This window comes from Mobula hypostoma, chromosome X1 (genome assembly GCF_963921235.1).
Source record: "Mobula hypostoma chromosome X1, sMobHyp1.1, whole genome shotgun sequence".
NCBI lineage: Eukaryota > Metazoa > Chordata > Chondrichthyes > Myliobatiformes > Myliobatidae > Mobula > Mobula hypostoma.
This window is the reverse complement of record NC_086128.1, coordinates 10,963,503-10,976,228: the sequence shown is the minus strand read 5'-3', so window position 1 is coordinate 10,976,228 and position 12,726 is coordinate 10,963,503. Positions and strand designations below refer to the sequence as shown.

At 40.2% G+C, this 12,726-nt stretch overlaps 1 protein-coding gene across 5 annotated transcripts in view; it reads left to right on the top strand.

Moving 5' to 3' along the window:
• Positions 1 to 12,726, top strand: part of LOC134340088 (KAT8 regulatory NSL complex subunit 1-like) — a 201,897-nt gene that overhangs the window by 134,836 nt on the left and 54,335 nt on the right. For all 5 annotated transcript variants that reach the window (XM_063036917.1, XM_063036916.1, XM_063036919.1 and 2 more), the window contains 2 exons: positions 1,147 to 1,342; positions 11,606 to 11,771. In XM_063036917.1, coding sequence (XP_062892987.1) covers positions 1,147 to 1,342; positions 11,606 to 11,771 — 362 coding nt within the window. The remainder of the gene's footprint in view (positions 1 to 1,146; positions 1,343 to 11,605; positions 11,772 to 12,726) is intronic.

The following is a 12,726-nucleotide window of genomic DNA, read 5'->3' as shown; positions in this document are numbered from 1 at the left end:
TGCTGCGTTCTCCAGCAACTTTGAAATCTGTGGATGTTGCAGTCTGAAATGAAAACAGAAATCAGTCCTTGATGTAGAGTTTTGGACATGAGGCATCCTTTCTATAGTTGCTGCTTGTCTGCTTGAGCTCTTACAGCATTTCTGTTTTGTTTCTGAATTTGCCACCACAACTGAGGGGCATAGTCTCATAGTCTCTTCGGAGATTATATCATTTAAAATAGATGAAAAGAGACTGAATTCTTTATATAGTATTTTCAAGTTTAGATGGATTTTTTGGAGTGTTAAGGATATGTGATGATATGAAGCGCAGGAAAGTGGACTTAAGGCACTCTATCTTACTGAACAAGTGCAAGGAAGCAGATAATCTGCCTCGTATTATAAACTCTAAAGAACATTTTTTTTATTCCTTCAGTGATTTGCCAAGAAGGCAACCAGTTGTTTTTTGAAATTTCTCTTTGAAAGTACCATTTAAGATTAGGTAATGACTGGGGAGTTTCATGTTGCTCTTCTAACGTAGATGAATTGTATGGTGTTAAATGTTGTATCCATTTTTATGAATATATTGAAAGAAACTCAGATAGGCTCTAGGTTGTGAAAATTAGTGTTTTTTCAACATTGCTGTGTCAAATGTTACCATCTTTTCCTTGGTATGGCAATTTCCATCTGCTGGAAGAAATGAAAATTTAGAACTAATTAGTGCTCATTTATTTAAAATTGTGCAACTTTGGCACTCTTGGAAAAGAGGACTGGGAATTAAACTTTTATGTTAAGGATAGAGTAGTAGAGAGCTAATTGCTATTATTTTTGAGGATGAATTGTTGGCTTATTTAAGCAGATATTTCTTTTTTGCAGAATATGGATTAAAGGTGAGTCAATTATATCTCTGATGGTTACTGGAAGGATGGAATTAGCAATTCAACTCACTGGTTGTCTTGCAGTTTAAAAACAGCCTCCAGAAATCAGCCTGCCAGAGAGTGTTAGGGCCATAATTTGAGCTTTGGCTAGGCATTGTGCAGTTGAGAAAATACTTCATTGCATTTGATATAAATGTCCCTTGTTCACAATATAGATGTAGCTTATATTAAAATTAAACTATTGAAGCAAACACTGTCTTAATACTTGCATATATTGTGTTCCTCCTTGCAGTGTTCACAGCTTGCTTCCTGACAGCAATTCAGCTGACAGCTCGGATGCTGAAGAACGACTAAATAAAAAGCAGAGATTGAATACATTGTCTGTATCCTGCAATACCACTTGCACTGCAGCACGGGTTCGTCCACTACTAGCTTGTAAAAAGAGGAGGCTCATCAGACCCAATAATATTCAGCCACTTAACCAGAAGGTGAGTTGAAAAAGTCTACGGTAAATGAAAATGGTAACCTGCTTCAGTTCAATATTTCAGATTACAGATTCTCATTTAGTATTGTGAATGAGCATCAGTAAAGAGAGACTTAAATACTTTGCCATTTGGAATGGCTGATATGGAGATGTTGAACAAATGTAGGGGTCTAATGAAAATAAAAGGCTGTGGCAGAGGAGCTGGTTTTGGGCTGGTAAGCAGAGGCATAGATAAGTAGCTTCATACCAACTGGGAATCTCAATGTATAGAAACATTGTGTTTTCGGTGAGAATTTGTATCAATGAATTAAAATTGTAAACTAACAAGAAATTGTGGTGGTGTGCTTAATGTTACATTCATAGAAAAAGTAAAAGCACAAATCCTTGATGCTTGTTTTAATCATGATTTCCATAGATTCCTGAAAAATCTGCATTTTCAAGATTACATAAATGTGATGTACCAACACTGAAGCAGCAAAGTTATTACTTGTCACAATGGGATAGTGGCATTGCCCAGCGTTTATTTGGTATTTTTTTTAGTCATGGATTTACAGAGATAATTTTCAAAATTGAACTTTGTTTCCAAGATTGAAGTTTTTCAAGATTAGCAAGGAAATTTACAAAATCAAACAATTATTTCCGGCAAAGGGGTCAAATCCCATTAGATAGCAGTTAAAAGCCAGATATTGAAAACTAAGGGGAAATTCAGTGCCATCTTTTTGGCAAAGTTGAATTGAGCAAATTGTATGAAATATCTTAAATGTTTGAGAATTAGTCTCACCTTAAGAGCTCCTGGAGATAGCAGTAGAGTAAGGAAACATAGAAAACCTACAGCACAATACAGGCCCTTCGGCCCACAATGCTGTGCCAGACATGTATTTACTTTAGAAATTACCTCGGGTTCCCCTTAGCCCTCTATTTTTCTAAGCTCCACGTACCTATCCGGGAGTCTCTTAAAAGACCCTATCATATCCGCCTCCACCACTGCCGCCGCCGGCAGCCCATTCATAGAAACATAGAAAACCTGCAGCACAGTACAGGCCCTTCGGCCCACTAAGTTGTGTCGAACATGTCTCTACCTTAGAAACTACTAGGCTTAACCATAGCCCTCTATTTTCCTAAGCTCTATGTACCTATCCAGAAGTCTCTTAAAAGACCCTATCGTATCCGCCTCCACCATCATCGCCAGCAGCCTATTCCACGCACTCACCACTCTCTGCGTAAAAAAACTTATCCCTGACATCTCCTCTATACCTACTTCCAAGCACCTTAAAACTGTGCCCTCTCGTGTCAGCCATTTCAGCCCTGGGAAAAAGCCTCTGACTGTCCACACAATCAATGCCTTTCATCATCTTATACACCGCTATCCGGTCACCTCTCATCCTCTGTCACTCCAAGGAGAAAAGGCAGAGTTCACCCAACCTGTTTTCATAAGGCATGCTCCCCAATCCATGCAACATCCTTGTAGATCTCTTCTGCACCCTTTCTATGGCTGATTGATAGTTTCTAAGGAGATGGATAGTTGAGTTTGGTTGATAGCGAGATGAGGAAGAAATAAAGTGAATTGGGCAATTAATTATGATTTACAGAATTTTTCTAATTCACTGTTGGAAATGAGCACAAGCAGCAAAATTTGTCACTATTGCTCATCATAGGTTGTCCTTGAAAATGCTGCAATACCAATCAAAAAGACTACTCAGGTTGTGGGAAGTGAAACCTGACTGTTTCCAGCATTTTCTGTCTTTTTAGATTTCCTGCATCTGCAATTTTTTAAATTATTAATTTGAAAATGACACATTCTTTAATGAGTGGAATCCAAGTGTTTCAGTTATCAAAAAAAAAAGAAGGAATTTCTGGTTTTTAATGTTTAAATGAAGATGTCTTCAGAAGTTTGTTTCAGAAATTGGAGTTCCTGGAATAGTTAACTTGAGAAGGGCAATTTGTTCTTTGGAGATTTTTAAGTAATATTTGCATCAAAACCAAAAGTCCCAGTGAAGGGTCTGAGCCCAAAACATTCACTGTTTATTTCCCTCTGTAGATGTTGCTTGACTTGCTAATTTTTTTTCCAGTATTTTGCGTGTGTTGCATCAAAACATGTGCCAGCCTATTATCATATCAAAAAGAGAGCTTAGTCATAACTACATGATATTCGAGTGCATTACACCCATCGCCATTAACATCCTGGGGAACATAACTGCACAAATATACTGACTCCAGAAGTTAGTATTCGCTGGCAAATGACATGGTTCTTGCTTATTGGTGAGTCAGAGATCCTTGACACTGCACATGACTCAATGAATGCAGCTCCAATACCTGGAGACTAGCAGCACCTCGGACAAAATAGCTCAATGGATTGAAACCCCATTCATCATCTTAAACATTGCTCCTCTCCATTACCCGTGTCCTGACTCTGACGCATTTCATTTGCAAAATGCATTGCAGCTACTTTTGCCACTCTGGCTGCATCTTCCAAACGTATGACTTGTATCACTTTGGACAAATGCAGCAGGTGCATGGAGCACTCATCTACAAAGTTCACAATATTTAGAGATAGTTAGCCAGGATAAAGCAGTACAACTATAGTCATGTTGCCTGTAGAATGCAATATAGCTACTTTGCATGGTGTGCATGGTCAGAGGAGGTAATGAAGGCAAGTATGATCTTTTGAAGGGCTCTCAGGAATGCAGGTATGGCTTCTTTAAGTGGAAGGTCCATGGCCACAGCCGGAAGACAGGTCGGTGGGGAAGACTTCAAGCCATACTAAGACGTCAGGTTGTAAAATACTCTACCCAGTATCTTGTTAGCAAGTATACATACAGTCACTAGAGAACAAGATTGAGGACCTAAGGGCAAGTTTGCTGTATAGGAGGGAAATAAGGAATTGCTGTGTTCTGTGTTTCACGGAGACGTGGCACACTCCAGACAAGCTGAATACGTTGGTTAGACCCAAGGGCATCTCAATACACCGGATGGACCTTACCGTTGATTCAAAGAGGGCAAAAGGTGGGGGTTTGTGTTTCATGGTAACCTCTTTGTAGTGCTCAGACATAGTGGTCTTGTTGCACTTGTTCTCCCGACCTGCAACATTTAATGATTAAGTGCATCTGTTCTGCTTATCAAGAGAGTTCTCCTCCATGATCCTGATTGCAGTTTATATGCCATCAAAGGCTGATGTGAAGTGAGCATTTGATGTATTGAGTGCTGCGATTAGCAACAACCTACCCCATCACCTTTCAAATAATTGCCGGGGACTTCAATCAAGTCTGCTTGAAGGAATATCTGTCCTGCCCAGTTATCATTGACATTATCACCTACAACAGCAGGTGTCCCAGCACACTTGACCAGTGCTATTCTGCAACCAGGAATGCCTGCCATTTCATACCTAGACTGCATTTAGGGAAAACTGATAATCTGGCTATCCTCCTACCTGTATACATGCACAGGCTAAAGAGCAAGGCTCCAGAGGTAAGGACAACAACAAGGTGGTTGCAGGAGGCACAGGAGCGGCTGTGGCATTGCTTTGAGTCGGTGGACTATACCATGTTCAAGTACTCATCAGAGGATCTAAACAAATACCCTGTAGTTGTCACAGATTTTACAAAGACAGTTGTGGGTGAGTGTATTCCCACAAGATCATTCAGAGTCTACCCCATCCGGAAGCCTGGATGAACCAGGAGATCCACAATCTGCTGAGGGCCAGATCAGTGGGATTCAGGTCTGGCAGTCAATTAAAATACAAGAGGTCCCGGTATGATCTCCAGAAAGCCACCTCATGTACAAAGTGGCAATTTTGGACCCAACTTGAATTATTGAAGGATGCTTGATAGCTGTGGCAGGGGTTGAATGCTATCACCTACAAAGTAAAACCAAGCAACATATGTGACAACAAGGTTTTGCTCCCAGAGTAGCTCAGTGCTTTTTATGCTCGCTTCGACCAACAGAACATGGAGGCACCTTCATAAACTCCCAGTGCCCCCGATGACCATGTGATTTTTAGTCTCTGAGGCCAACGTGAGAGCATCCTTCAGGAGGGTGAACCCATGAAAAGCATCCAGCCCATATGGTGTACCTGGCCAAGTACTGAAGACCTGTGCTGATCAACTGACTGGAATGTTCACTAATTTTTTTAACCTCTTGCTTCATCAGCCTGAAGTACACATCTGCCTCAATGATTATTGTCCAGCAGCACTTAGATCTATGGTGATGAAACATACCAACTCCTGCCTGAGGATTGACTTGGGTCCACTCCAATTAGCCTACTGTTACGGGGAAGTAGGTTCACGGGTTTGGTAAGTGAGACAGAAGACACTGATTTTGAATAAGCACGCTAACCATTTATTTACAGACAAGCAGTAAAACATTCGACCAGATACCTAAGTCAGACAAATACTCATCTAAGCCACCCTAAATTACAATAATTACGACACTAAACATTCAGAAACACTTCAAACTCAACAGGTACTTTGTTAAGTCTCCCCAAGTTACACAAGTACAAAACTAAACATTCAACAAATGCTCAGCTAAGTGTGTGCGTGGGCCCTCCTGTATCTGCAGCACACTTTCCCAATGGTTCTTCAGCACTGGTTGCGACCTTAGTGTGAAGATGAGCCCCTGGAGACAAAGGAAAAATCAGCGAGTTTCTTGCACGTGCTATTCTTATACCCCTAAGGCACCCGGACTGGACACTAGTGCCATGGCACACAGGCAACCAATGGGAGAGAGCTGCTGCATCCTTCGAATAGGCCAATCAACGACTGGCACAGTGGTAGCAACTTTTGACCGGTAAGTAAACTAACCCTTCCCGTTACACCTACTGTCACAACAGGTCAACTCAGATGCATTTCATTGGCTCTTCACTCAACCCTGGAACATCGGGACAGTGAAGATGCATACATCAGGATGCTCTTCATTGATTATAGCTCTGCATTCAACAGTATCATCCCCTCAAAACTAATCAATAAGCTCCAACATGTAGGCTTCAATACCTCCTTGTGCAAATGGGTCCTCAATTTCCTCACTTGCAAACCCCAGTTGGTTCGGATTGGCAAAAGCATCTCCACATTCACCATCAACACACGTGCACCACCAGGCTCTGTGCTTAGCTCCCTGTTCTACGTGCTTTATACTTATGACTGTTAAGGCTAAATGCCATATTTAATTTTGCTGACAACACCACTGTTGTTGACTGAAAGGCGGTAACGAATTAGCATTTAGGATGGAGATTGGAAATCTGCGGAAGGGTGCCATAACGACAACCTCTCACTCACTGTCAGCAAAACCAAAGAACTGATCATTAACTACACAAGGAGGAAACCAGAAGCCCATGAGACAGACCTTATCAGGGGATTGGAGGTGGAGAGGGTTAGCGACCTTAAATTCCTTGGTGTTATCATCTCAGGATTTGTCCTGGGGTCAGCACGTAATTACCGTTACAAAAAAGGCATGACAGCGCCTCTACTTTCTTAGAAGTTTGGAAGGATTTGGCATGTCATCTAAAACTTTGACAAATTTCTTTAGGTGATAGCCGCATGATGGAGAGTAAACTGATTGGTTGTGTCACAACCTGGTTTGAAAATACCGATGCTCCTGAATGGAAAATCCTACAAAAAGTAGTGGATACAGCCCAGTCTATCACAGGTAAAGCGCTCCCCACCATTGAACACATCTACATGGAGCACTGTTGCAAGGACCACCTCCCCAGTCATCTAGGCCAGTGGTTCCCAAAGTAGGTTATATCGCCTCCCCAGAGGAAGGCGGGAGTTTCTAAAGATAAAGGGGGCATTGAGGTTGCTCGGTAGCAAGAGGGCAGCTTAGAGATTACACACTTAATTTAATAAATGAATTACAATTATTTGATTCTCAGTGTCTAATATTTGATTACAATGATCATATAATTGCCCCTCCTTGCTAACCCACTGTTCTTTTAGACTTTGCTTGAAGTGTATTATAGTTGTTGAAAAGCAATGTGACACTTCTGTATCTGGCATATCATGAAAATTCTGGATTGAAGAAATTGTGTTATTTGCGGGCCTCCTGCGCATTATTGCTATTCACTGCTGTAGTACAATGTTAGCTAGTACAAGTCCCATGCTCTAATCCCACAGTGACTCAATTCCTGTGAATTGGCTTATGGCGTTCAAAGAAATAAACTTCAGAATCTGCCCTTTCAAATGGTTTTGACTGCATTTCTCTAGCCCACAGCCCAACCAAGTTATCACAGTCCCACTTTATGTACCTTCAGTCAGAGTCAGCTGTGATGACATCTTAATTGTTCGCAGCCTTTAAGGTTGGGCTTAAACAATAGGCGATTGATCACGGTCGTTTATCCATAATGAAAAAGGCAAAAGCAGTTCAATCAAAAGTATAGACAGTGTAATGTGGAGTATCTGGAATACGGATCTATACTAGCACCAAGCAACCGATGTGTATGTTGTGTGAAAGAGCTTTTTCAAACGAGGCAATGAAACCATCCAGGCTCCTTGAACATTTGAAGAGAGTGCACATTGATAAAGTAAACAAGAACTTGGCTTGTTTTCAGTCAATTTGTGAAAATTTTCAGAAGTCAGCAGTCTAAATAATTAAAGCAGTTCCGCTCAATGACAACTCTGTTCAAAAATGAATAGGTGAAATGTCTGAGAATATGGAAGACACATTGTACAACATAGTTTGGACAACAGAATTTGCACTGCAGTTGGATGAGTCAACTTTGCCAGGCAACGAATCTTTGCTTCTTGGTTACGTTTGCTTCATAAGAGATGAAAGCATGTTTCAAGAATTGTTATTTGCAAAGGAACTAGAAACAGACACGAAGGGCGAGTCAATAGTTCAAGTTGTTGGGTCATCAGGCTCATGAACCAGAGGGGATAACTTCATTTGGCCCAACACCGAACTGTTCCCACAACCTATGGACTCACTTTCAAGGACTCTTCATCTCATGTTATCAATATTTATTGCTTGTTTGTTATTTTTCTCTTTATTTTAAGAGTTTATTGTCTATTGCATATTGGTTGTGTTTGTTAGGTATGTTTTTTGTATTTACTGTGAATGGTTGCAAGAAAATGAATCTCGGGGGTTTATATGCTGACATGTATGTACTTAGATAATAAATTTATTAAATTTTTTTTTCAATCAGAAGGATAGTCTGCTCACCAACATTCTTGCTTGTGCAACAGATGTGACACCATCAGTGACAGGACTCTACCATGGGGTTATTACTTTCTTGAAAAAAGTTATACCCAACATATTTACTGTATAATTCACAGATAACATCTTGTCGCAAAAAAAAAGTGATTGGCTGCACAAATAATTAAATACTGTTATCAGATCGGTAAATAAATTCAAGTTCCATGCTCTCAGTTCTCGACTATTTCTAGTTCTCTGTATTGAGAATGTTGAACAGTTTGAATGCCTGCTGTCGCACACAGAAGTCAGATGGCTCTCAAAACCCTGAGATGCTTTTATGTGCTTTTTGAAACGATGATGCATTCCTTTGAAGACCTGAATGCTTCATTCATTAATCAACTCAAGAATATGAGGCATGACGTTGCTTATTTGTCAGAATTGTTCACTAAGTTTAATGAAGTCAATCTTCAATTGCAAGGAATTGATGTGAATCTTATTAAAACCAAATCGATCATCTCCACTTTTCTGTTTAAATTAACCCTATTTAAGTTCACTGTTGCCCGTCACAACCTTTTTCAATTTCCAAGTCACTCTGAGTTGGAAGAGAACGAACGAACACCAGATGATGATCTTCAAGTAGGCTATGCCCACCTGACTGAGCCGCATGAAGACGTGAGAGATTACAGAATTTTCTCTCGATACCCAATCTGGAATTTGTTATAAATCCATTCCTGAACACTTGCAATGAGGAATTAACAGAAGATGGAAGAAGAACTGATCTCGCTCCAAAATGACTGAGCTGAAGCTAAGGTTCAAAAAATCATATCAAGACGTTTGGTTGCAGAATGAAATCTCTGAATGCTATCCTGCACTGTGGGAAAAACTTCAACATGTTCTTTATTGCCTTTCCAACATTGTATTTGGTGAAGTATGGTTTCATTGCAATCGCCCAACATCTTTCAAAGCAACGAAACACACTGCAGATTATTGAACCTGGGGTTCTGAGACTCTTGAGGTACATTGAGTCTGATGATGAGAAGCTGATATCGCTGCACCAAGCCCATCCATCTCACTGAAGGGTGAAAAAGCAATGAACTACTGAATAGTTGGACTACTAATATACACTCTAAAATTTTTAATTTTATTTACTGTAATTAAAAAATGATTGTATTTGTAGCTTGAAGTAGATTTGAATATTTTTGCAATTATTTGTCACTGCTTTGAATTTGCAGTTCCTATTTTTCTTTTACCGTGCATCGTAAATCAAAATTCTATAGTTTTTATGTAATGGCCAGAAAGGGAGAGGGAAGTACTGGGACACACATAAAAGTTGCTGGTGAACGCAGCAGGCCAGGCAGCATCTCTAGGATGCTTCCTACAGATGCTGCCTGGCCTGCTGCGTTCACCAGCAACTTTGATGTGTGTTGCTTGAATTTCCAGCATCTGCAGAATTCCTGTTGTTTGGGAAGTACTGGGAATGTGGTTTGGGTGCTAAGGGAGTGGTAACCCAGAAATGTTTGGGAACCACTGATCTAGGCCATGTTCTCTTCCCGTTGCTGCCATCAGGAAGGAGGTACAGGAGCCTTAAGTCCCAGACCACTAGGCTCAGGAACAGTTATTACCCCTCAACCATCAGGTTCTTGAACCACAGGGGATAACTTCACTCTCCCCAACACTGAACTGATTACACTACCAAAGGACTCACTTTCAAGGAGTCTACAACTCTTGTTCTCGATATGAATTGCTTGTTTGTCTGTCTATTTATTTATTTATTTATTTATCATTTGTTTTTTCCCTTTATTTATATTTGTACAGTTTGTTGAATTTTACACATTCCTTATTTGCCCATCTTTGTTATGTGTGATTTTTCATTGATTATTCTGATGCTTTGTCTTATTGTGCCTTTCGCAGGAAAATGAATCTCAGGGTAGTATATGGTGACATATATGTACTTCAGGAATAGATTAATTCTGAACTTTGGTAGTGGCATTTAAACAACTACATGAATATTCAGGAAATGGAGGGATATGGGTTATATGCAGGTCGATTGGATTAGTGTTTGGCACAGAGCATGGGCAAAGGGGCCTGTACCTATTCTGTACAGTTGTATGAAATTACAATGGTATATGCTATAGTATAGGACTGATGGGGAACTTTGATGCAAATCCATGCGGAGCTCTTTCTGAAGTACATTCAGACCACTTTTTTGATCAATATATTTCTGGCCTGGCCTTACTGGAAAAGTGACATAGCTGGACTTGGTTCTACAAAATTAGCATGATCAAGTTGGGGGAGTGCTCAAAATAGAGCAATGATAATGTCTTTAGATTTATGACCATGGAAGGGGGTGCTAAACCACTTTCAAATAAAATAGTTGATTAGTCAGGCCAATTTCAATAAATCAGAAGAGCCTTGGTATAGGTAAAATCAAAGCTTGATAGGACATCTTCATTGAGCAACGGGAGTTCTTGAAAGTAAATGTGTTTTGACTTCTGTAATAGTAAAATGACTATGAGGAAAGGTTCATGTACAACTTGATAACTTGAAAGATTTTAAATGTATTTTAATGGTAGCAAGATAAACAGAATGGAGCATTGATTGCCCACTGTGCCCTACCCTTTCCTGCTGCATTAAGCTTTGTGTTTTTGTCCAGTGTCAGGTGAAAGTCAAGCGCTATGCATGTTGTACCTACCCCAGACAAAGATCAGTGTCTTCAGTAGCCAGTTTAGATACAATGAACCTCTCCCATGGAAGATTTTGTGCATTGTCTATAGTACACTGATAATTGGAGCAGAAGAAATATAACATCTCTAAATGATAAACATCATAACTTTTGAGAAAGCACAATACAGGCGACCTTCACACGACTGCCATTCCAGAAATTGTACTTCACCCTTACAGGATTCACAAATCACTACTCAAGAATTTGAGATAGATGAAGTTTGCTCTCATGGAATTTATATGGGGGAAAAACCTAATAAATGTATATTTTCACTTTGAGTTTTGTGACGCATGTGCAGATGACAAGGCTTTGCGTTACAGGAAATCGTGATGCGTGTTATCCAGCAATGCACATGTTCCTGGAAAACAGGAACGGGGTTGCATGTATTTGCTGTCATTCATCACTGTTTTATCTTGTTTGCAGAACCAGCACCCTCTTACAGTGAAGTGTAACTGTAATCTCACAACATCGTGCATTATGTGTGGCTCCAAGAATTCTGAGTCACGAGAAAATCAATACAACATGCCCATGTCAGAGCGGCTTGCATTGTTAGATGCTTGTCTACACCCAGTCCTGTCATTCTGTGATGGTAAGTTCTTTGAAAACCACATCTCTACCTATGTGATGGGTGCAGATGAAAGTAGGAGTTACAGTACTGAAATACTGAGCATATCAGGGTCTGAGACCCTTGTGATTTCACGGCTGCTGCTGCATTATAAACATTTTGGCATGCAAACCTTGTTTGCTGTCATATGTTTTTTTGTTACATAGTGCTTCAGTTAGTGATTACACCTTTTCTAGATGTATAATAGTAATGCAACAACTTCTCGTTTGTGTACATTGTTTTGAGAGCTTCCTAAAGAGCAATTTTGTAAATTTTTTGTCCAAATTATGGACTGTTTGCACCTGATTATCCTTCTGGTAAGGTTTGTTAGTGTCGCTCTGGGAGTTTAAACTAGAATTGCAAGGAGGGATGGGAACCAGAGCGCCATTGTGGTTAGTGGAGTGGTTGTCGGAAAAGGAGATGTTCAGCCTTCATACAAAGGCAGGAACCAAAAGATTGGGCATGGTTCTGAGTTGTGACTATTTCAATGCAAGGAGTATTGTAGGTAAGGTAGATGAGCTTAGAACATGGATCAGCATGTGGAATTATATTGCAGCCATTGGTGAGACTTGGTTGCAGGAGGGGCAGGACTGGTAGCTCAATGTTCCGGGCTTCCATTGCTTTAGACATGATAGAGTGGAAAGTGTTAAAGGGGGAGGGGTGGCGTTACTAGTCAAGGAAATTGTCACAGCTGTGCTCAGACCGGACAGACTGAGGGCTCATCTACTAAGGCTATATAGGTGGATCTGAGGAATAAGAAAGGGATGACCACAAAATTGGAATTATATTACAGACCACCCAATAGTCAACAGGATTTGGAGGAGCAACTTTGTTGAAAGGTAGCAGACTCTCTAGAAAAATAAAGTTGTGATAGTAGGTGATCTTAACTTTTCACATATTGTCTGGGATTCATATACTGTAAAAGGGTTGGATAGCATAA